Below are 26,275 nucleotides of genomic sequence, written 5' to 3'. Positions count from 1 at the left end.
CTTGGGAGAGGAAAGGGAGAAATGGAGGAAGGGAGAAGGAGAAGAAAGGGTATGGAATAAACTGAGTGAAGACCTCTTATATAAGGATATCACTTCTACCTTTGCTCTGATTATGACTTGAGACTTCAAAGTAATAAGTTGAGCTATAGCTAAAAGCTTCAGGTATTCAATTATCTTAGATTGTTAAGCAATTTCCCTCCAGTCTGTCTCCCTCACCCCTTTTCATTAGCATTTAAGTACCTAAAACAGTAAAGTGTGTTCTGGGATCCATATTTACTCTCTGGATAAATTAGTCTCTCAGCCAAGGGGAGAAAAGGTCAGAGGGTGGGGTGGGGTAGGGTGGGGAGGTTCTTCTTAGGGTCTATATAATCTTGTGTTTTCAATTTACACTTTGCACTCTACTGATACCTTGTCTGCTGGAAGTTGTCCTTTCTCCCAAGTTCATAATAAACCCTTTGCTTTTCTTACTCTGATAGTCTCAGATTTTAATTTGGGTTCAATGTCCCACACAGTGTGGGGGCTCATTACAGGATAATTCCTGTTCATGAGGAGTATCTCCCATACTGAATCCTTGGGCAAATGTCCTCTGGGGAGTTCTCCAGTGGTCCTTGGACTCTGCTGAAGAACTCCCACTTTGATTGGTTAAACTCCTGAAAAAAGACACTCAGAGAAAGCAAAAATGGAAGGTGTGGGGTAGAGAAGAGATTCTCAACCAAGAAATGGTGAGCACACCAGAGTGATTGGGATTAGAAGGATTTAGGTGGTTAAAGTCTATTTAGATTTTAAAGGCTCCTTATTTCCCTTTGATATTGGGAAAATCCTAAGCACTTCTAGTCTGTATGAATTCTTTTATTTTCCTTTGGTAAGACTGAGTGAGTCTTCCATTAAAGAGAAGAAGAAACTGTGAACTTTGGGAAAGGAACAATCTAGCTGGCTCTCCTATCTAGTATCCCAGGAAGATAGATCTTTAGAAAGAATTGGGATGAAGTATCAAAATGTATAGGTGTCCTGGGCTCAGAAGAATTGTCCATCTCCTGAGGGCTGAGTGTAAATTCAAAGGAGCCTTCACAGATATCTGGCTGTCTGGCTAAGGTTTTGGCTCCAGAACTCCTCTCCTGGCTTCCACTCCAAGGTAGAGCCCAGAACAAAGTTCTTATGTATGTCTGTGTGTCTGTGTGCTTGCTTCCTGTATTTTGTCTTCTGTATTTCTCAGTCGGCCAAATTACAAAGGAAAAGATCTAAATTTAGAATTTAAAAGTATTTGTTTTGTACATAATTGGACTTAAGCAAATAGCAGTTAGCTAGAGAGAGGAAAGACTACTTCTGAGATTGGGAAAGTTTTAACTGCCACACCAAAAAGAAAAAAAGTGACCTTTCTGTGTACCTAAAACGGGCCCATTGGAGTCTGAAGAAATGGTCAAAACAACTTCTAAAACACTCTGCCAAGAATTTGGGGTTTTGAGAATTACATAAAGCTGCTTGGCACTGTCTCTCTAATAGCTAACTTGAGTTAATCTATTGTGATTTTTTTTTTAACTGAGACAATGGGAGTTAAGTGACTTCTCCAGGGTCACATAACTAGGAAGTGTTAAGTGTCTGAACCACATTTGAACTCAGGTCCTCCTAACTTCAAGGCTGGTGCTCTATCCACTGTACCATGCTCTATCCACTGTACCACCTAGCTGCCCCAATCTATTGTATTTTTAAGTAGACCTAATTTACATGACTAAAAGCCTTCAGAGGGCCAAAAGTTGAAGCTTACAGAAAAGGTGCAGAAGGAAAAAACTGCTCTTTCTGGGATTTTCCAAGTTTCTCAGGTTTGTGAAAATCTATCCTGGCTAAGCTGGTGTCCCTTACTGGGCTATATTCTTCTGGGGTTTGCGCTGATATCCCAATATCTTCCAGATGGCCCCCAGCATTTCTGGCATGGAGGTTGGGCTAGTCACTGGGACACAGACCTGCAGCAAGACATCTGGGTCCAAATTCTCTGACTCTCTCCTCCAGGGTCCTAAAGTCTGCCAATTTCTTAAAGCCCTATAGATAGACTTGAAAGGACAGTTTTCTGCCACCTTAAATTTTGGGGCTCTATGTGTTTTTAAATTGAAATTTTGATTCTGAAATTCCATGAAATAATGACAATTAACTAGTGAATGCTAAAACTGAACTTGTTTATTCTGGTGTAAGATTTTAAAAATGTGTGCATTAATCTTATACAGTTCATAGAAATTTAAATCTGTACTTAACTTGATTATAAATTTAAAATTTTGATTCTGTGGTAACTTACCTAGAGGTCACATGTTTGTATCTCCTAATTAGATGAAATATATTTAACCTACTATGTTGCTTTCTAAATTGTATATTGGGGAATTTACAAAAATTGTATGAGCTGTGCTTTTACACATTAGCCTAGCTGGATGTGTGGTATAAATTTTGTGAAAATTGTTCCAAAGCTATTTAGAATACTAATCTTAAATTGTTAGGCTTTCTCCCTTTAACAAAGAAGTAAAAGCAAGAAAATTTGGGATATAGAGATATGTGTAATTGCAGAACTAATTATATCTGAAAGGTATGTAATATGTCTAAAGATAAATAAGTTAATAGGAGGTATCTCTCTACAGGGAGAGAGCCTGGCTTCAAAATATTTAGGTTAGGTTTTAATGAAATGATATCAGTGGGGAAAACTCAGATCCAGTGGATGGGTGGAAGCTTTTCCCTGGGCTCTACTTCTTTAAGATGGGTTAGTAGACTAACATTGGAATAAGTTGTGGCTAACTATGCATTGGTAGAGACTCTTGATTCTGATTTTTAAAAAATTACTTCTAAGGTTTTATAGGGAATAATGGGGAGGGACTGCAAATTGAGTGGCAATTCCATACATCTGGGCATCTTCCTTCATCAGGGAAAGTGAAAAGAATTCATCAGATTCCTAAGAAAATGTTTACTAAATTGATGTTAGAGAGACTAAATTGCCTTGGATCAAATGTTTGCCTATAGCTTTGTTAAAAAATTAGAATTGTTCTCAGAAGTGATCTGGGACTTTCCCCATATGAGAATGATTTATTTCATTTGGAAGGTAAAAGGAAAAGACCCTCTACTAAAATAAAGTATAAGTTTTTAAGGAATTATATACTGATAGTGCCCTCATCTTTTTAGCTCTCCAGAAGCAAAGACTGATGGCTCAGACAACACCTTTCGAGTTTGCATTTCCAAGAAAGTGGATACTTGATAAGCCTTGGAAGAAGCAGAGTGGGAAGGACCTTACCCAGATGCTCTAGATGACTGAAACTACAGTCTGGAGGTAGAGAACAAACACCACACTTAAAGAATCTGTGAAGGAACCTCAAGAACTTTAACAGAAGGACTGTTAAGGATAATTTATAACCTCTAAAACTGATTTTGCAATTAGGAATTTTTGGCGGAAGGTGGGAATGTTTGTGCTTAGAAAAATTTTAAAAATATTGGTGTTGTACCTGTTTTTTATATTTCCAGAAAAGTTTAAAGAAACTCCTAGATTGGAGGAAGTTGAATTAACATTTTTTAGGATGAATTCTAATAGGGTTTTTAATGTGAAATTAGGACATTCTATACTCTATGTGAATTTTAATAGGTTATATTGTCATTTTAAACCTGTTCTCATTGTTTAGAGATTCTGAGAACAGTGATCTATACCTTTGTCCCTTTGAACATGATTAATATCTGAACATGTTTTGATATAGATTGGTTTATTGAGCATCTTTAAAGTGAATTGCATAATGTTGAATTTAAAACCCATCTACTTAGATATGAAGATAAACTATGAACTTTCTAGGATAAATCTCTTACTTTTATCAATGTAAAATTATAGTCAATACTTATTTAGGATATGTGATCCCTGAGAGCTAAATTCACCTGAACCTTTGATTAATGAGACTTGATATTTGAGATATAATCTCTTGGGACTGCAGCTGATACTTGAGTTTTTAATTCAGGTATGATTGTCTAATGGATCATCAAATCAGTAATCCACTATCTGAAAGAAATATGTCACAAGCTACTCAAGAATATGTTACAGATGGAGGTTAGTATCTGGGCAAGAGTTGGGAGGACAACCTTGACTTCCATTTAAGGTGGGATCCTTCTGACATTTTCCCAGTGGTGTTCCTTTAAATAAGAAATCACCTGATTTTTCCCGAGTATGGCTATGAGGTGGAATTGTTATTTCATACAATTAGCTAAGGATGCTTTATCCTGTCATGTATGTGCTCTCAGGATAAGGCCTGAAGGATCAATTTTTGATTCTAATCATATCCCTACTTTTTCCTCTTACAGCAAATTTTGATCATCAGGACAAGTGTTCAGTAAAAGCTGTGAGCACATTTCAAGTATGCAAGATCTTGCAATTTCCTATCTGAAAATATCTGTTCATTATATCCTAAATATGTATTTGGCCTAGTCATTTATCTGTTGCTAGATGCATATATCTGTGTTTTTTAGCATTTTTATTTGTGAAAGGTTACCTTACTGGGGACATAAATGGTTGAGGTGATGGCCCCCAATGGGAGCTGGGGATATAGAACCCCAATTTGTATGCTAAAGGGGCTCATTAGACTCCAAGTCGTGGTCAAAATAATTATTAATCAGACTACAAAGTCACTGGATTTATTAGCAGACCAAGCCACTCAGACTACAGAAGCAGTACTCCAGTAGAAAAAAGACAAACCAGACCCAGAGGGTTTGGACACTGAGAAGAAGATGGTTGAGGAAATGTATAAAGAATGGTATGAAAGATCTTGAAAGGATAATAAATTAAGAGAAGGGATTGAATGGTATTAACTGAGTGAAGGCCCTTTCATAAGGATATATGTTCAATTTATACCCTAACTGTGACTTGAGACTTTGCAATAACAAGTTGAACAATAGCTAAAAGCTGCAGGTATTTGCCTTATGAACAAACATTTTGTTCCTGTCTCTTCTCACCCCCTCCCCTTTCAGTAACATTTAAGTACCTAATACAGTAAAGTGTGTTCTAGGGTCCATACAAAATCTCTGGGCAAAACAGAACCCTCCAGCCAATGGGTAGGGTGGGGAATTCTGATTAGGGTCCATATAATCTTTTGTTCCTGCAGTTTGTACTTTGCACTGCTCTACTGATACTCTGTCTATTGGGAGTTGCCCTTTCTCACAAGATAGTAATAAACCCCTTTTTGCTTTTCTTATTTTGATAGTCTCTGATTTTAATTTGAGTTCACCGTCCCACATACAGGGCAGGAGAGATTTCCCTTTTGCTCATCAGTCATGGCATTTTGGCTTTTTACAATGCAGACCAAAAGGAGATGTTGCTCCTAAATGAGACTCAAGTCTGGGAGGTACCTGTAAAATATAGAAGAAAGCCCAGGAAAACAAATGGAGCAATGTCTCCAGCAATGATAATGTTTCCAGCAGAAAGCAGTTAGGAAACACCAATAAGACATTTGGATTCCTAGGGTATTAGGGGTACTCTGGCCATCAGGATTTTCTCTGTATCTCTCTAATGTAAGAACACATTCTTACCACTGACACATCTGTGGAAGAATGCACTCTGGGTTTATGGAAGGAATGTTTTGTAGTTACTATTTCTTACTCTGCCATTTCAATAAATACTTTGCTTTAAGCTAATTCCATTGTCTGACTACTAAAGGTAAATTTCTGAGGGCTTGTGAATTATAGCTTAAGGAGTGGAGATCCAGAGAGTACCCTGAAATCTAGGATAGTTACTCCCCAAGGATACTGTGACACCGAGGTGAGTGGGACAATCCAGAGAATTTAACATAGTTATGATAGGTTGCAGAGGAGAGGAGGATATATTGAAAAATAAAAGTGATGTAAGAACAAAAGACATTAATAAAAGATTTTTTTTTAGCTTGAACCACATATCCTGATCCAGGAAAGGATAGTTTCATTAATATCCAGGCTAGATATGGAATACAGTGTTCTATTAGTAGCACCACATTTTAGAGAAGGACTAACAAATTACAGTGTCCAAAGGAGAATAACCTAGTATCATGAATGATATGGATACCATGCTACATGATTTATGAAGAAGAAACTAGGATGTTAAGAGAGGAGAAAACTTTAAAGATGGTTGGCAGGTACCTTCAAATATTTGAAAACATACAAAGTGCAGGACTAAAACCAATAGGTTCATGTTGCAGTACAGTGAGGTAGATTTTTAACTCAATGTAATAAAGAACTTTTCTTCTAATATTTTGAGGAATATAACAATGAAATTCTTATAAAGTGAGGAACTAGTCTGATCATCACTGAAAATGTTTAGGAAGAAGATAGAAAGCCATGGCAGGGTTGCAGAAAGCCTTTTTGGATTCAGGAAAAAAGTTAGACTAGATGATTGCAAAATTCCATTCCAAATAGAAAGATTCTTGGCTACATTTTATCAAGAGTGGAACTAATAATGACAACTTCCACATGGAGTAGATTTTTATCTATTTTTCTTGTTGAATTTATTCTGCATAGAACCAAGAGTTTTCAGTTCTTTAAAGGGACATATGTACTTTTTTCACAGTCCACAAAAGATAGAAATGCTTCTAAATGTTCACTTTTCCATGTAACTTTGAAGAGTTGTTAGCCAAGAATTGTCGGATATAATAGAAAGAGCAATGGGCTGAGATTCTACATGGCTGATGATATAAGCTTAAGTAAGTCTTCACTATCTCTCAAGTGAAAAAATTAAACTACATAATCTCTAATGTCCTTTCTTCCAGTTTTCATATTGGGAAAAGTCTATTACTCTCAGATTTCTTCTACTTTAAATTTTCTTTTTAACAGGGTACTTAATAATACAAGACTGGATAAATGGTGCTAAAATGGTAACCAAAAAGGAGGCAGGACTTTTTGGGGAAAAAAACAACATACTAGCAAAGAAAATTTCAACAGCAGAACTGCTTTTAATTTGGATAGACATAGATATTTTTGTGTGAATAAGAAAATAGTCCGTTAAAATTCATTTCATGGTAGATGATTTAAAAACCAGTGATAAATCTGATGATCATATTTTAGAACTATTCTGAAAAATATATATATACAAAGATTCTTCATAAACAACACGTTGAGAGTGACTATAATATGTATTTCCTTTTAAGTTCAATAGATATGAAAGTGTCATTTCTTTTCCTGTTCAAAAATATTGATTTTAGTAGAAATGTTGTAGTCAATAGTAAAATGAATTATATACAATATATATATGTATATATATTCTATTTACAGAAATATACATGCATATAGATGTATTAGCTATTAAAGTATATACCTCTTAGTATCACCTAATGCATTTTAATCATTGAATAAAAATTCTCTGGGTAATGCTCATCTTTTATGAATCCCTTGTTTTTCCATTTTTCCCACATTTCTAGAGGACATCCTGCAAAAGCAAACGCAGTTTCTTCTGCTCCTCCTTCTTGGGTGATGCCCATTTCTTCTTTAGGTACTGGATTTCAATCATCCCAGATGTTCTGGCCAGTGCCAGACCAAGGAATCTGTTTGTCTTTTCTGGATCACCCATGACTGTTGCAGCTATGAGCCTAAAGTGAGAAAGCATTTATTTACAGCCAGACAATTATAAGGAGACACACAACACTCTTCTTGTTATTATTGTTGACTGACACTACATTTCTGCCAAATTGGGTTACTTTATGTTCCCCTCTATCTCCTGCCTCCATTGACAAGTATAAGTCATTTTGGAATAGATACCCCTTATCACTTCTGCTTTTTCTTTACTTCATAGGATCACAGATTTGGCACTGAAGGGACCTTGGAGGTCAACTCTCCTGAGTCTACATATCAGGAAACTTAGGCCACAAGAAGTGGAGTATTTCAAAAGCCAGAAATCAAACTACATTCATCTTACTCCAAATTCAGTCCAGACTTCTTTCCATTATACCTCACATATAACCTTGAAAAACTTACTTTAAAAAAAAATGAGTGATAAAATTTAAAACTAGATAATGCAAGTTCAGACATAATGTATCACTATAAAACAAAATATTTATAGAAGATATTTCTTTCATTACTCATGCAAGGATAAAAATAGTTTTACTGATGAACTTTTGTTTCATGTGAATTTGCATTATGCAAATTGGCTTCTGTATTCTCCAAATCAAAAGACATGCTTGCATATTAAAAAGAAAAATAATATTCAAATGAACAGATCCACCAAACAGACAAAATATTTCCTGGCACAGGAGTCACTACTTTGAAAACTTGAAAATTACAAGAGAAGGTATACTATTTTCTGGACAGTTCTGATATCCTTTTCATTCCTCCCAGCACTATTAGAAAAAGGTGATCTTTTCTTCTCTAATCTGTCTAGGTATGGAGAGAACACAGAAATTCCCTTCATTCTTCTAGGTCCCCAAAATACAAAAAGTAAACCAAAGATATCTGACTTGCCCAGCATTAGCCTAAACCAGAAATGAATTTGTTTACAATGAACATGTCCTTCCAGATCTGCATTTTTCTGTTGTCATCTCCTTGGTGAAGTTTGTCCAGTTGCTAAAGCTTTCTCCCTTCTTAACTTGGCACATATTATCTTAAAGGCATGTATATTGCATGTTCCGACACATAATGTCCAATGGCAAAGGTAGTTTTGAATCTGCAAGTCTTTTGATACCTTGGATACCAGAAGCTAATAAATCCTTGCTGAATTGAACTGAATAGTTGATTAATTCTTTGCCCTGAAGGAGGAGTTATTATCTAGAATAAAGCTATCCTCAGGCATTGAAGGATTAATTCTCAACAACAAAAATATTTATACTATTGTGATCTGCTGTTTCCCTCACCTTCAAATAATATTTAGGAAAATGTACTTGATCTGGAGATCCAAGTTCAAATTCCAGCTCTATCACTTAGCTGTACATGCTACTTTCCTTTTCTGGACCTCAATTTCCTCCTCTGCAAAATGAGAATACTCTTTATGGACTCGAAGGTCCCTTTCAGTTCCAAATCCAATCCAAATCCCATGATGCTGTGGGTGACATGAATATGATGCAAACCAAATGCTATAGCTTTCTAGGAAGGATACTTAGGTACAGCTGGGAGGATGTCAATATGTTGAAAGTACAGAATGGAATTGCATAAGATATAAGTAGTTTTAGAAAAAGCACAGGGAAAGTAAAGAGCAAGACATGTATGAATAAAGCTGAACAATCCAGATTGGCCAATGTTGCCTGACTCTCATATTTCCCAGAGTGACTGTTTCCAACCTCTTCTTTTCTCAAGCCACCTTTGCCATCACCTTCACTTTCTTCCCCTTTATGCACCTACTTTACTTCTAAATGGAGTCTATTCAATATAAGCAAGTTTCTATGTAATTCCCCAAGTTTCTCCTGCTTGCTGATCCCTATAGAAGAAGAGACCCTTTGCCTTGATACCTTTCCTTCTTTTCTAGAAGATTCTGTCTTTAACCATTTTTTCCGTCACATCTCCAACCTTATATACTGACCCCTTCCCCGAGAAACATGTCCAGATCCCCCCCATATTTAATAAATGTCCTTTTAACCATTTCACCCCATCTTGAGCCATCACATTTTCTTGGACCTCTTTCTCCCCATTCATATGACCCTATCACTTACCCTACTTCAGGTTTTCATCATCTCTCACTGGAATATTATAACAGTCTCCTAACTGATGTCTCTACTTTAATTCTTTCCTTTCTTCAATCTATCTTCCATATGGGCATTATATTAGTAACCCTAAGACGTGGGTCTGCCTAAACCATGTCTTCATGGTTTACTTCACTAAACTTCACTACTTCCCTAAAGATTTTTAATGACTCTTCTCTTAGAGCCTTTAGATAAAATATATCTCTTCAGCCTTTCACTTAAAGCTCTGAATTCTAGCTCTAACTTGTCTTTCCAGTCATTTCACATTTCTCCTTCACTTATTTTGTGTTCACAGCCCAAATTTGCCTTTCCATTCCATCTTCTATTTCTAGACTATTCCTCCTTTCTTCTACTTAGCATACATTACCTCTGAGCCTCTGCCTTTGAGAAATCTAAGCTTTTTTTAGGGCTCACCTCAGTACCCCCTCCTCTATAAAGCTCTTTCTGACTCCCCTCATTGTCAGTATTCATTCAATCTTCATATCTTGTATTTCCTTATTTGTTCACATCTTGTGTCCTCACTCCAGCCTCACAAAAATGCAAACCCCTTGAGGAGACAAGGAAGATTTTGGTTTTTTCTCTGAAGGCTCAAGGCCCGGGAAACAGTCTTGCAAGGAGAAAACAATTATATTTGATAGAGTCCACTGAATTGGAGTGTAAATGCACACAGGACACTAATAGAAAACCAGGCAGGAAAGGTAATTTGGAGCTAGAAGGTGGAAAAATTGGAATGTCAGACCAAAAGATCACTGCACAGTGAGGAACCCTGCTACAAAGACAGACATAGGAAAACATTCATAAAATTTGGGGGACTTGATGGTTGTCAAGAAAATTCAATCTACTCCCAATGTAGCACACCTAGTGATTACTGTGAGGATGGTAGAGTATAAATGAGTTAACTAGAAAGAAGAAGAAAGAATGTCCAATGTTCTTCAGGCATCCTAATGCAGATGGATCAGGAAAATTGGAAAAGATAAATAAAAGCATAGTCATTATTTATGACAAATAACAGGGTAAAAAGTAGTTCTAGGCCATCATTTCTAATAATTACATAAAACAGGTACACTATGGGTAACCTGTTATTCAATTACTGATATCAATTGCAGATAAAAATTAATCATTACAAATATGGGAACATTATTTAATGGCTGATTAACACTGAGTTTTCATGGCAGAAAGGCTGAGACATTTATATTGTGATGCAGTAAGAGTAATAAAATATACTATTTATGGATCAAAATGGGGAAGATTAATATTTTATTGGATTTTATTGGAATATTTTAAATGGATATTAAACTACTAATATTAAACCTATAATCCATGAAGTCATAATTAAAAATATAAAAACAAAGTTATAATAGAATATGATAGCTAATATCTGAATTAAAATGGTTCTCTAGTAGCCATAGTGTCAACCTCTCTGAATATGCCAAATATATTTGATATATTTTTAAAAGCTACAAAAAAAGAGATATTCTCCAATTACCACTGCCAACTGATCCTATTATCAAACGTCCTAAAGACTAGGAATTCTTCCTTTATGTCTAAACCAAATCCCTTCTTCAATTTAAGTAATGTTCCTTTGTTCTATTGTTTTTAAAACCAGAGAACAGCTATCCTGAATATGTTATACAATATTTCTTCTAAATAATTGAACACTTATTATTCCCTGAAAATAAAAATATAATCTTTAGTGAAAGATATGGAATTGTTAATTAATAAAAACCAGTTATTATTACTAAAAATATAACCAAGAGAACATCAACAATCACAGACCCATAGACTTGCTTTCCCATCTATATAAAATGTTTATAAAAAATAATCTACAAACAAAAAAAATATTTCTGCTAATTTGTATCTCCATCTTCATAAATTTGTTCTATACCTGAATAATATGTGACCCAAAAGTATATGCCCAGTTTTTACTGCTTTATCTTTAGTTTGTACAGGATCTCAAAAGCCTTAAGAAGTCATAACAAAAAAACTGAAAAGTGCTGGAGAATTAGAATGGAATCCTTTCTCACCCCTAGGGGAAATAAGGGAGGGAATAAAGAATACACTTCTCCCAAAGATGCATCAAAAGAATGGAGTCCCTTTTCTTCAGCAGGGTGGCAAGAAGGGCGAAAGAGTTCTTTTTTAGAACAGCAAGATGGTGAAACAGCAAAGGGTAAAAATTGGCTTCTACAGTTAGAATTCAATCCATATTTTCTGATAAGAAAAAATGGAAGCTTATAAAATAATCTAACAATATTAAATAGTTTGTTCTGGCCAACTGGGAACCTAGACATTCTCTATTATACTGTTTCTATAAGAAATTATAGTCTGATTTCTAAACAATTTATTTGAAAATAAACTTTTAGGGAATTTACAAATTGAGGAGTAAATACATAGATATAAATATAGATATGCATGTCTCTGTATACTATATATTCTGGATTTGATTCTTTACATTTCCACAATTAAAAAGTACCAAAACTATAACAAATATAATTTTTTACTTTTCAAATCTCTATCTGGTATCATTGAACATTTTAGAGGTTTTTGGACATTTTTCCTTTGTGTTTCTTATTTCCTCTACAAATTAAAAACACAGTATGCTATCTGAGCAGTATGTCATTTAGTCATGGATTGTTTATGAAGTTCGCAAATACAAATGGGTAAGGAATACAAAAAAAAATGTTCCTTTTTATTTGTATAATATTTAGATGGGGGGTGTCCTTGTATTTAATTGGAAATTATTAAAATGCCACTATTCTCTAACCTCATTTTCTCATTCAATATTTCATGATTCCTATCAATGTGTTTTAAATCCCATCTGAAACTATCATTTATCTCCATATGACTCAGCAACTCACCATAAATGGTAAAGGATATCAGATTTGATAAGTGTTGGGAGCCATCTGTCACATCTTAAATATATATACTCTAAAAAGGCAGCAGATCTCTCTGCCATTCATGTCAATCAGGTCTACAAATAGCTACTACAGTATTCCTGAGCCAGGAATCACCAACTTATGCTACTGATCTCTCCATCTTCGGATCCTTACCAGATAATCACTATCACCATTTGTGCATGCAAATCAGCATTCTATGAATACACAACATTTTCTTGCATAGATTCCCTACTCTACTCTTCCCTTTGTGCAAAACAAAGCCTTGCAAATTGATTCTTTGTTCCAAATGTTTAGGGACCTTTTTTGTATTCTCTTTTTCTAGTTTTTCTACCTGTCAATGTGGCAGAAGTCAAGACTCTCTTGTGTTTCCTCAGATTCTTTCTTTTTTGTCTTTTATCTTGAAATACTTTTGTCCATTTTATAAGGGAACCTTTAAATTTTCCCTCTTTTCTATAAAAAAAAAAAACTAATGTGCAATTTTTAAATACATGGCACTTACTTCATATTTGCTGTTGCTCTTATTGTTTACTTGTTGCCAATTGACATGTAAAACTGTTTTGGAAACTTGCCTGCTCACCTCCCTAGAAGGTTCCTAAGAGGCTTAATTTAATTCTAATAGTCTTCCTAGACTTTCTCCAAACTGAGGCAAGGTTGATTAGCTGTCTTTGAGTAGAAATTAGTAACCTCCTGCCAATGACTTAATGCAAATAACAAAATATACATGGGGTATCTTGTAATGTATAGCTTCCAATCATGTAAGATACAACCCATCTTCCTCTTCTCTCTTAATATGTTAAAAGTCTCCCTCTGTCTTCATATTTCTCTGCTGTTCCACTTTTGAGTAGCAATTAATTGTCTTAGTAGCTCACAATATTACAAAATTATCTTGCAAATTACTTTGATTATAATTAGTTAATATAAAAAATTTGCCTTTCAAGTTAGCTTACTTGACAATAATAATGTTCTGAAAATAATGCTGAATTTGGAGCCAGAGGATGAAGGTCTGTATCCAAACTCTACTACTTACTACTTTGATGATGTTGATAAGATGTCACTTAAGTTCTCTAAGCCTCTTTTCTTTAGATATAAAAAGAGGGTGTTCAACCAGATGACCTCTTAGAGCCTGTCATCTTACTACTGACTCCTTTATAGAAGTAGGAAACAATCATCATTCTAGAATAATCATTGGTTTAGTAATAATCCTATAAAAAATAGTCCTATAAAAAAATAATAATCCTATAATAAATCCTATAAAGCTTAAAAGTAAGAGAATGACAAAAATAGATTGAAATTAAGTGGCAATTAAAGCATCACAAAATATGGCATGTAAATGAAACAATAGATACACTAAAGCTATTCAGAGGTTGCAAGAATACTTATATAGCATAAATACATGTCATCTTTCAAAAGGAATACCTAGAAAAGTTTGCTCTATTCCTACCACTAAATCCTACATCCACTGTAAGAATAGTGGATGCTTATAAATTCCTCAAAAGGTAAGATTTAATTTATGCTCTTTAATTGATTTTGCTTTTAGATGTACTAGTTTCGATTCTTGGGTATTAAGCATAAGTCTAATATCCAAATAACCTGGAATTTAACAAAATATTAACAATAATTAATTTTTTAAAGAAGTGGGAGAGTTGTAGGGTATGATATATAATAATAGGCAGTGTTTCAGAATCCATAATATTCTGATGTGACCTAAGTGATCTCATATCAATTGAGATAGAGAAGGAAAAGCCATAGGATTACAGATTGACCATCAATCATCTTATGCAAAGAAATCCTTCTAACAATCCCATTATAAATTTTATCTGACTTACTTATCTGGGGAGATGAGCTGTTTGGCTACAGGTCCCAGATCATTTTCTAATAGGTCCCAAACGTAAATATTAGAAATGTCATCCTGGACCAAAAACACAGCAGGTCTTGTCTGAGTCCACTTTAAGGCAATAACTGCCCGACCATTTGTGGTGTCATTCCACTGACAAATAGGATATTCAGAATTTAGCTGATGTAATCTAATGCTTCCATCTGAACAGCCAGCCTTTAATACAGAAAGAAAAAAAAGGTAAATAATTAGGCTAACCAAAGATAAATTAACCACACCATTAAAATAGAAGTTAATTGTTAATAAGAGTTAAAATATCAAATATTATCATATAGGTTACTAACATTACCTCTTTGGATACAAAAGAATAGCCAACTATTTTTAGTCACAAATTTGTTCTACCCATTTATTACTTATATAACCCAAAATCCACTAACTTATTAACTCTCACACTTCCAAAGTGAACTAAACTTAGCTTAAACCAAGGAATTATGATTCTTTTGACCAATATAACAAATTAAATGCCTTTTGAAAAAAATATATAATTGATTTCATAATTTTATTTCAAAAAAGTCATTTCCCAAGGGAGAATATATACAATAACTAAAACCAAATCTTCAAACTTTCTAACATTTAGAAAAGAAAATATAATTATCTGGAAAAAGTAAGCTATTGCGTATTGACAAAATTTTAAAATTCAACAATTGATTACTATAACTGTTAGACAATTTAAGCAGATCTGTGATCTCATATATCACCTAATAGGTAAGGTTGAATGAAAACTGTTTTGACATTACTGTGATTCTCATCTCAAAAAAAAAAAAATCTCATTGCTTTATTTTTTTAGGATTTTTTGGAATAATTCGTGGTTGTTGTTTTTTTAATTTATAACTTTCACAGAATATAGCTTGGCACATGCATTGAGAGGTAATTATGAATGATATTAGACAACTTGTTCAAGAAAAAGAAACAAAATAGTCTTTAATTTTTTCCTATTGAATCAAAGTTGTTCTACCCCAATAATAATAACAAATTTGGAATTTAATCAAAAAATAATAATATTATTATTCATTTATATTCTTGATTATTTAAACAGGAACAGGAGTATTAGAAGATCATTATTATTATTACTTTTCTGATTATTCTCATGATCTTTGTAATTCTCTAAATTTTAGGTTACAGATTTTGAGGGGCACACATAACAAGGTGCTGAATAAGGAAAGCTTTACTTAATGAGATAGTTATTTGTTTTATCTCCAAGGGCAAAAACTATTATTAATATACCAATGCAACATTTGGAGTTATTATACATTATGCTGGGATCAAGAAATTTTACTAGTCACCCAATCTTAAAATTTCTTAGAACACAATTCTTGTAACTGGATAGCAAAATTGGAGAAAGGAATTAAAATTAACTGGAAGAGTACAAAAAAGCATGAGCTGCTATTTATTATAAGCTATTTTAAACTACAAATGTAATTAAGACATTACAAGTAGTAAAAAACAAAGGAAGAAGGGCCAATCAAAAGGCAATTTTACTGTTTTGCAAGAGATAATCAAGGGAAAATTTCACAGAATATAACGTTGTACATTTAATTATATAGTGTACTTCAAAACTACAAGGATTTGTGACTTCATTTGCCAATGTAAACCTCTATCATTCCAAGCCTTGGAAGGTAATTTTTATGCATTTAATTTAATTTAAGAATTTTAAGTGTCTGGGAGCCAGCCTTCTGACAATGACAGCACCCTTTGACTGTTACTCATATGGCTTATACAATATGGATGACTATTCAGCATATACTCCAGGCCTTTTGGCAGCTTAGTAAAACCCTGCCAAAGCTGACCCCTGGTCTATCGCAGCCTTCAAGAACTTTCTTCCTCCCACAATAAACACAGATCTTCACCTTTTTAACTTAAAAATTACTAATTTAAAAAAAATTCACCATTCTCCTGACATATCCAAATTATTAACATCCTATTTGCTCAAAGAACAAGCATAATGTTTGCATGTGCAATATTTTACAGATAAATCTTTGCAAGGATCATGCTCCTTAAACAGAATAGATCAAATATGAATAATACATTAAAAAAAATAAACTTTCATACCAAAAACATTGGATCCCCAAATGGTGAAAAGTCAATCACAGTAACTTTCACTGGCCTTTCTTCACGTTGTTGGGGTTTGAAAAGTTTTGGAGATACTTTCGAATCATGTCTTGCCCCATGACTTATAACACCCTATTAATATGAAGAAATTGATGATAGATATCTAAAGTAGACAGAAGTGGTTAGATAAATATTCCAATCATTCAATCAAAAAACATTTATTAGAACCTATTACACAGCAGGCACTGTATTAAGCACTGGGGATTTTAAAAAATTAAAATGATTCTTAATCTGAAGACTTATATTCTAACAAGGACTTATATTCTAACAACATATACATACATAAATATATACAAGGCCATATAATGCAAATACAAGGTAATTTTGTTGGGGTGTGGAGAGGCACTTAAAGAGCTGAGAGAAGAATAAGAAAGGCCTCCTGCAGCAAATGAGGTTTAAGGGAAGTCTTCAAGAAGTACAACAGGATTCTAAGAAGGGGACATGAGTTGGGAGTATATGGGTAATTGATCAATGCAGAGGTTATAGATAAAATGAGAAACAGGCTTGAGAGAATCATGTATAATAAGGCTGGAGTGGTCAAGTGGGGCCCAGGTTTGGAGAGCTTTAAATGCCAGAAAGTGGAGTTTTTTATTCCAGAAGTAAAACGAGAGTTCACTGGAGTTTGTGGTGTATTATATAGTCAGACCTGCACTTTTGGAAAATAACACTGACAGCTTTGGAGAATAGATGGGAATAGGCAGAGACTTGAGTTGGGAAAAATAGAAGGCTCTTGAAATAACACCAGCAAAAGATGTTGAGGACTTAAATAAGGGTGCTGGTCATGACACCCTTCTCTTATCTAAGATCTCTTACTTGATTTCATCAGTCCCTGGTGATCATATATTCAAATGAATTTTAGATCTATATATTCTATTCTGGGAATGGTTAGCACATTAAGTTTATAAGGAAAAATAATTTATTGACTCACACCAAAAACATAAAATGAATTTTAAAGATATTTTGGGAAAATATAAGGAATTAATATAGAAGGAAATTTTAACTATTACTTACCATATCTGTACCAATAATGAAACGATTAGGATCTGAAGGCAAAAACTTAACAATAAGTGTCTGCATGGGCTTCAAACTTGTGTTAACTTTAGGGGGAAAGCTAAGAAAATACAATAGGAAAAGCAATTTGAGTCTGTCTTTAAAAATCTTAAGGATATATATAAATAGTATTAATACTGCATTAAATATTTGACATAGGCATCTGTTTCATAGTTAGATTACACAAGAGGAAACTGCTTATTTTCCATTTTGGAAATTAGCCTATTTGCTTTCTGATATAATACTGGAGGAAGAGTTAAAAGGAGTTCAAATCAAAGTAAAACTATGTGTTAATGACCTTTCACATATCAACTAACTGTTCCTAACTCAATTTTTCTATCTATAAAATGAAAAAATATTATCTGCCTTTAACATGAATATAATAAGAGTAAAACAAATGATGAATAAAAGTGGTTAGCGGTGCCCTAACAGCTCCCTTAACTGAAATGCTTCCCATATAAGGTTGATGCCTTGATCTTGCCTGCTAATGGACACAGCTATGAGAAGAAGTCACATATGTGCCTTCTTGTTTAATACATAGCAGGAATTGGAGATGTTCTCTTTTAAAGGAAGACTAAAAATTAACTATGATTCTATTTCTAATGAAAAAAAGTCAAAAGACACTAGGCAAAAGGAAAAAAATATAATGTGAAATATAGATAGCATTGTAGGTCAAGAATAATTAGTTGAATATTTCTCTGTAGGAATCATCTAAAATTATTGGATGGAATAAAACAGGAATAAAAATTCAGATATTTTCTTTGATGATAATTTATAAATTCAAATACAGTCCATATCATTAAAAAAATGGAAATAATAAAAGAAGTAGGCCCAATGTACTTGGTCTCTTTCTTTTTTTGTCTTTATGTTCCCAGCACCTGAGACACTGCCTGGCACAGTAATAATAAATGGTTGATAAAATAAAGAATGAATGAATGAATGAACTCTAATCCTAAATCCAAAGGGCAATTTGGATCTAAATCCTATTGTATCACTAACTAGCTGAATGATCTCAAGTAAGTTCCTTCATATCACTGAGACTTAGTTTCCTCACTTGTGAAGTTAAGAAGGTTGGACTAGACATGAAAGAACACTTGTTCTGGAGTCCAAAGATGTGGGTTCAAACTCTCCTAGTTTGAAAAATTTACTAGTGTGTAATCTTGGACAAATCACCAAATGATCTTGGTAGCTAATGCTGGGTATATTACAAATTTATGTGTTTTCATCTTAACTTTCAATAAATCAAGGAAATCATTCTACTCCCTATTCAACTCACTATCCCACTCTCTATAGTAGCTGTTCCAAACATTCTCATTTGCTTTTTACATTGTTTACATTTTTTACAATTATATGTAAAAACAATTCTTATTTTTATTATTTATTTTATTATTATATTTATCATTTATTATTTTATTTATTTTATTGTTTATTTTAGAAAATTGTTGGTTCCAAGTTTTCTCCCTCCCTTTCCTCCCCTCTCTTTGAGAAGAGATATAACTCACACCTGTGCATTCATGTAAAATATATTTCCTTAATAGGCATAAGCAAAAGAATACAGACATAAAAAAAGATAAAGTTTTTTAAAAGTTTGCTTTGATCTGCATTCAGAATCTTTCTGTTTTGTTTTTGTTTCAGTTTCAGTTCTTTCTCTGGACAAACCAGAACCGGATGGATTTACGAGCACAGTCTACCAAACATTTAAAGAACAATTGATTCCAATACTATATAAACTACTTGAAAAAATAGGCAAAGGATCTTATGACATTCTATGACACAAATATGGTTTTTATATCTAAGCCAAAGACAATCAAAATAAAAAAAACTGGAGATCAACTTCTCTAATATTATTTTTGAAAAATTTTAATAAAATTTTAACAAGGAAACTACAGTAATAAACTACAAAGATCAACACTATGACCAAGCTGGATTTACTCCAGGAATTTAGAACTGGTTCAATATTAGAGACATTAAAAGCATAACTTGACATATTAATAACAAAAGAAAAAATCTCATAATTATTAGAATAGATGCAAGAAAAGCTTTTTACAAAATGCCATACCCATTCCTTTTTTTAAAGAAAAAAAAAAACAGCACAAGGTATAGAAATAAATGGAGCTTTCCTAAAAATAATATATAGTATCTATTTAAAACCATGGGTGAGAATTCTCTATAATAAGGATGTTAGAGGGATTTCTTAGAGGGTTTTCCAATAAGATAAGGGATAAAATAAGTATGTGATATCAGTGTCTTCAAAACTATGGGATTTTGATAATCACAGAACTAATTTTTGGAGGAAAATATTGGCACAATAAAGATATCACAATTAATTTCTATTTTCAAAATGTTAAGTGATACAGTTAGAAGATAAAAAAAATAATATTAAATAGATGTCACATACAAGATAAATTTTTTATGAAATTTGCTCAATTTTTGAGTTAGCTGAATATGGCAAGAAGGATTTATACATGCAGAAGGAAGAATTTTTATTTCTGGATTAGTTCCCAGGCTAATAGAAGTTTCACATAAATATTACATTATGCTTCTAGAAACTGAATTATTTAAAGGATGATTTAATTTCAGTATCATATGTTATCTAAATAGGGGCCAGATAGCATGGTGGAGTGCTGGATATCAAGTCAGGAAGACTGGAATTCAAATCTCTCTTTTGATACTATGTTACCACAAGCAAATCAAGTAGCTTCTCTAATCTTCAGGCACTTTTCTAAAACTCATTTATTAAATTACAGACAGGCTGCAATCTTCATTGGTGGAGGTAGTTCCCTCACTAACAAAATTAGATACTTAATATATTGTCATAGCTTATTTTATTTTGTTTTTTTTTTATTATTAAAACTTTTTACTTTTAAAATATATGCATACAAAGAGATCACAAAGAAGGGAAAGGGACCTGTATGTGCACGAATGTTTGTGGCAGCCCTTTTTGTAGTGGCTAAAAACTGGAAACTGAATGGATGCCCATCAACTGGAGAATGGATGAATAAATTGTGGTATATGAATATTATGGAATATTACTGTTCTGTAAGAAATGACCAACAGGATGATTTCAGAAAGGCCTGGAGAGACTTACACGAACTGATGCTGAGTGAAATGAGCAGGGCCAAGAGATCGTTATATACTTCAACAACAATACTATATGATGACCAGTTCTGATGGACCTGGCCATCCTCAGCAATGAGATGAACCAAATCAGTTCCAAAGGAGCAGTAATGAACTGAACCAGCTACGCCCAGCAAAAGAACTCTAGGAGATGACTAAAAACAATTACATTGAATTCCCAATCCCTATATTTTTGCCCACCTGCATTTTTGATTTCCTTCACAGGCTAATTGTACAATATTTCAGAGTCCAATTCTTTTTGTACAGCAAAATAACGGTTTGGTCATGTATACTTATTGTGTATCTAATTTACATTTTAATATATTTAACATCTACTGGTCATCCTACCATCTGGGGGAGTGAGGGGGGGAAGGAGGGGAAAAATTGGAACAAGAGGTATGGCAATTGTCAATGCTGTAAAGTTACCCATACATATAACCTGTAAATAAAGGGCTATTAAAATTTAAAAAATAAAAATCTAACAGTAAAAAAAATATATATGCATAGATAATTTTCAACATTCACCCCTGCAAAATCTTGTGTTCCAAATTTTTTCCCTCCCTTTCCCCCACTTCCTCCCTCAGATGGCAAGTAACCAATATATGTTAAACGTGTGCAATTCTTTTATATATATTTCTACAATTATCATTGCCACAGCTTATTTTAAACAGATTTAAAATATAAATAAAATAACAATGATCTATAAAAGTTAAAGCATCTCTATCCTCTGGCAGGGATTTTTGACCTGCAGTCTGAACTTTGGTTATGCTTTTAAAAATATTTTGATAATTCTTTCAATATAACTTGTCTCTTTTGCCTATGTACATGTATCATTTTATACATATAAAAACATTATTCTGAGAAGGGTAGAATAGGCATCACTAGCCTGCCAAAAAGGTTCATGGCACACAAAAAGATTACAACCCCCTTAGGTACAAAATCATCAATTCTTTAGAAATTTCCCTAAAAACATAGGCTTCTTATCAATGGTCCTTTTCATAATACAAAGACTATAACAGTTACCAAAGTTCATCATGTATACATTTCTAAATGCGAAATTTTATTTCTATCTTACTTTTAAGGAATTTTAATAAGATAAAAGGTATTATTTTTAGCACATTAAACATGATATAGATGATTTACCTGCTATTCAACTGAATTGTAGAACTGTGCACCAGCTTTATCTTCCCTCCCGGTATTAAACCTAAAAATTGACCAAAATCAAGTTATTCTATTGTACAGGTAGTAACTAAAGAACTTTTAAAAATAAAATAAATCACTTGTTATTACTTAAAAATAAAATAAATCACTTGTTATTACTTACACATCTTAGGAAATGATGACAAAGTACAAATCAATTTAATTAAAATGCATGTAAGTCATACTTACAAATAATTATTAATTAATAATTAGAACAAATAATTATTTAATTTATAACTAATAAGCATGTTAAATTTATAACGTGTACTTTGATCTTGTATATTCTGTTGAATTTAAATATTTATGTATATATTCCATTGAATATTTTATTGATAAGCAACATAAAAAGATCAGTAATGTAATAGTTCAAATTTGTTTTTCTATAAATAACCTTTAGTGAAACATTTTCTTGAGCAATGCTGGACCCCTATCTCTGGTTCAAAAATGAAATATTACTTGGAGTTTGTCGAGCTATTATCTTACACTTTGCACAAAGGTTCTAACAAATGATTGTATAAGAAAATAGAACATCAACTTGGAAACATTAACTGAGGAATTTCTTTCCCCACCTCCCCCTTATTAAAAGCAAGCTGTTTTCAGCTCCTTAGAAATTACATTTTACCAATATTACATGAAGAAATGGTCTAAAATGATGATTTTTTTTCCTGATTAAAAAGTGTTCACTAGAAAGATAATGCAAATGTTGGGGGGATGTGGGAAAACTGGGACACTGATGCATTGTTGGTAGAATTGTGAATATATCCAACCATTCTAGAGAGCGATTTGGAACTATGCTCAAAAAGTTATCAAACTGTGCATACCCTTTGATCCATCAGTGTTACTACTGGGTTTATATCCCAAAGAGATATTAAAGAAGGGAAAGGGACCTGTATGTGCACGAATGTTTGTGGCAGCCCTGTTTATAGTGGCTAGGAACTGGAAACTGAGTGGATGCCTATCAGATGGAGAATGGCTGAATAAATTGTGGTATATGAATGTTAGGGAATATTATTGTTCTATAAGAAACGACCAGCAGGATGATTTTAGAGAGACCTGGAGAGACATACATGATGAACTGATGCTTAGTGAAATGAGCAGGACCAAGAAATCATTATATACTTCAACAACAATACTATATGATGTATTTAACATGTATAGGACTGCTTGTCACCTGGGGGAGGGGGTGTAGGGAGGGAGGGGAAAAGTCGGAACAGAAGTGAATGCAAGGGATAATATAGTAAAAAATTACCCAGGCATAGGTTCTGTCAATAAAAAGTTATAATTATTTTAAAAAATACTATATGATGATTAATTCTGATGGATGTGGCCCTCTTCAAAAATGAGATGAACCAAATCAGTTCCAATAGTGCAGTATTGAACTGAACCAGCTACACCCAGCAAAAGAACTCTGGGAAATGAGAGTGAACCACTACATAGAATTCCCAATCGCTCTACTTTTGTCTGCCTGCATTTTTGATTTCCTTCACAGGTTAATTGTACATTATTTCAAAGTCCGATTCTTCTTGTGCAGCAAAACAACTGTATGGATATGTATACATATATTGTATTTAACATATTCTTTAACATATTTAACATGTATTGGTCTACCTGCCATCTGGGGGAGGAGGTAGGAGGAAGGAGGGGAGAAACTGGAACAAAAGCTTTTGCAAATGTCAATGCTGAAAAATTACCCATGCATATATCTTGTAAATAAAAAGCTATAATAATAATAATAAAAGTGTTTACTATTCCTCATTGAGAGAGAGAATATGCCTTTAAAAGAATAGAAGGTAAAATACCCCTTGAAAGAATTCACCTGTCATCTTCTGAATAAGACCCCAAAATTAAAACCCCAAGAAATATTGTAGCTAAATTTCAGAATCATCAAACCCAGAAGAAAATACTATAAGCAGCCAGAAAGAAACAATTGATATTGATATACCAATTATGCTCTTAGTAGAAATTATATTCAAAATACTTCAGATAGTCTATCAGCAATTTTACAACTTAAGGCATGTAAAAGCTACTTCCACAGTAATTCAAACTACACCTCTGTCCTAAACTTCAGAATTTGTCATGTCAAAATTCCTTATGCTTTAATAAAGTTATTTTGAATCTTGTTATATTGCTCTAAATTAAATTAAAGATGAAACATTCCTTAAGTATACTTGATTGAATATAGAACTATTTTCAGAAATTAAGGAAATACAAAAATACTAAATTCATTATTAAAAAAAAATTTTAAGATAAAGAAAAGGAAAAAGGAACTATTTACTAATTTACAATCTGGACTATCGCAAAAAATGTGTTTTCTCTCCAACATAGCCCACACAAATGGTCATTTCCCTTGTCCGACAAGGGAAAGCCTTTTTTGTTGGAATCTTTACAAAGTGTTAAGTCATTAAAGTTGATAGAGACAATAATTATCTAATTTAGCATAGTTCAGTATGATTGATCTGATCCTACGAGATGTTATGGGCCAGAACTTGAAACAAGGTACTAAGTACAACTGATAGAAACAATGCTTGTGTTCAAACCTTCAGAGAGCTCATATATGCAAGAAGTATTTAAGTACTCATTGGAGTTCACGTTTGGGAGATTCCAGGGTTTAGTATGAGATATCTGAATTCACACCTCCCTTGAAGCTCTCAGGGCCAGAGAGCACTCTGGGAGAAATCCATAATCCCTCTCTCAGAAGAGATCATATATAAGAAAAAGACAAAGGCTCTCTTGAGAGTTGAGCTGAAAACATTGAGAGGGAAGAGTCAAGTCAGTTCAGGAGAAGCTCTCTCTCGGAGGCTCAACCAGATTCACTTCATCTCACACAACTGTGGTGGCTGGGCTCCTGCACTTCCCCCCACTGAGACCAAACGCTGGTCTGAAAGGCTCTCTAGAAAGCTGCCCAGCCCCAGGCAAGAAGGTGTTGGCTGGAGGCTGAAGCTGCAAGAGCTCTTAGAACCAAGGAGAGAGAGAGAGGCCTCTAAGAAAACTAACCAGGCTATATTGGAGACAATAAAAGATCTGAACTTTTAGCACCTGGCTGCATTTGGGTGATTATTACTTTTAACTGAAACTAAGGCTACCTCCAGAAAACCTCCCCAAGAAACCTGCTCTCAGAGAGAACCATTATATTTTAAAGAAAAAGAACACCACACTTTTTAATCTTCTGAGGGATGTCTATTCCACTCTTGGAGAGTTATAATTGCCCTGAAAAATTTCCCCACTTCAAGTTTAAACTTGTCCCTTTCCAACTTCCAGATCCATTATTCCTAGTTCTGTGACAGGTTATTTGACCTTTGGAAAAAACCAATTATGTTACTCTTCCTGCTCACCCAAGTCTTCTCTTCCCCCAAATCAAACACCCCCAAATCTTCTAGTTGATTCTTATATAGCAAGAAAGTAGGGGGTCTTCCTCAGCCTGGCTGCTCTTCCTTAGGTGTCCTTTGGCTTATCTATTAGTATCATAAAATGTGACACCACAAACTGAATTCAATATTCCAGATAAGTCTTACAAAGGAAAGCATATCAACATTCAAGCCTTAGACAAAAGGACCAACCAGATCCCAAGGATAGCATCCTTGCCCTCTTAAAGGGAAATCAGCATAGCCTATGTAAAGCTCACACTGCGCTTGTCACAATCTCAAAAGTCCCTTCCACAGCTTCATCTCTGATAAAAATGTTAAACTGTGTACAGCCAAGCAGAGAATACTAGAGCACTTCACTGGAGAAGCTCAAATAATTGTGAGCTACTCCTTAGGTCTGGCTATTTCATCATTTGTGAATCCACCTAATTAGACATATAATCTAGCCCACATCTCTCCATCACTTCCACAAGAAAAGTTAAACATTTTCCTGACTTATAAACTTTGTTAAAAAAAAAAAAAAAGTGTTAATGTGATATGACCCTCCCCTTCATGGAGCCATTCTCCTGCTCTGTGAGCATCTGTGGGATGTTAATTAACCATTCCTTAATAATATATTCTAGACTTTTTTAAGTAATTAAAGTCAATTCTTATAGCACACAGACTACTTTCTTCCTATTGTGAAAATAGGGAACTTGCCCTTCTCCAAACCTACAGCACCTTTCACATTCTCCTAATCTTTCAAAGACTACTGATGGAAATAAGGCAATTACACTGATTAGTGTTTTCAGGAACCTTGGATAAAGTTCATCTGGGTCTGGTAATTTGACTATGATCATCAAAACCAACTAGGTAATCTTTTCACTATTTCCTTATCTATCTTGGGTATCAACTCCCTGACTTTTTTTTACTTTCTCCTTTCCAGTCCAAAGATTATCCTCTATGGCAGAGAAAACAGAAGCAAATTAAAGTAAGTGCCTCCTCTCTGTTATCAATGATTCTTGTTCTATCTATCCT

At 33.8% G+C, this 26,275-nt stretch overlaps 1 protein-coding gene across 3 annotated transcripts in view; it reads right to left on the bottom strand.

Moving 5' to 3' along the window:
* Positions 1–6,896: 6,896 nt before the first annotated feature.
* The window catches only part of WDR60 (WD repeat domain 60), an 83,738-nt gene continuing 64,359 nt past the window's right edge, over positions 6,897–26,275 (bottom strand). For all 3 annotated transcript variants that reach the window (XM_031939583.1, XM_023505017.2, XM_031939584.1), the window contains 5 exons: positions 21,840–21,900; positions 17,541–17,640; positions 16,470–16,601; positions 14,353–14,576; positions 6,897–7,553 (listed from right to left, as the gene is read on the bottom strand). In XM_031939583.1, coding sequence (XP_031795443.1) covers positions 7,382–7,553; positions 14,353–14,576; positions 16,470–16,601; positions 17,541–17,640; positions 21,840–21,900 — 689 coding nt within the window. In that variant the 3' untranslated portion in view covers positions 6,897–7,381. The remainder of the gene's footprint in view (positions 7,554–14,352; positions 14,577–16,469; positions 16,602–17,540; positions 17,641–21,839; positions 21,901–26,275) is intronic.

This window comes from Sarcophilus harrisii, chromosome 5, assembly GCF_902635505.1.
Source record: "Sarcophilus harrisii chromosome 5, mSarHar1.11, whole genome shotgun sequence".
In the NCBI taxonomy this organism is placed as follows: Eukaryota; Metazoa; Chordata; class Mammalia; order Dasyuromorphia; family Dasyuridae; genus Sarcophilus; species Sarcophilus harrisii.
This window is presented reverse-complemented; position numbering and strand designations above follow the sequence as displayed.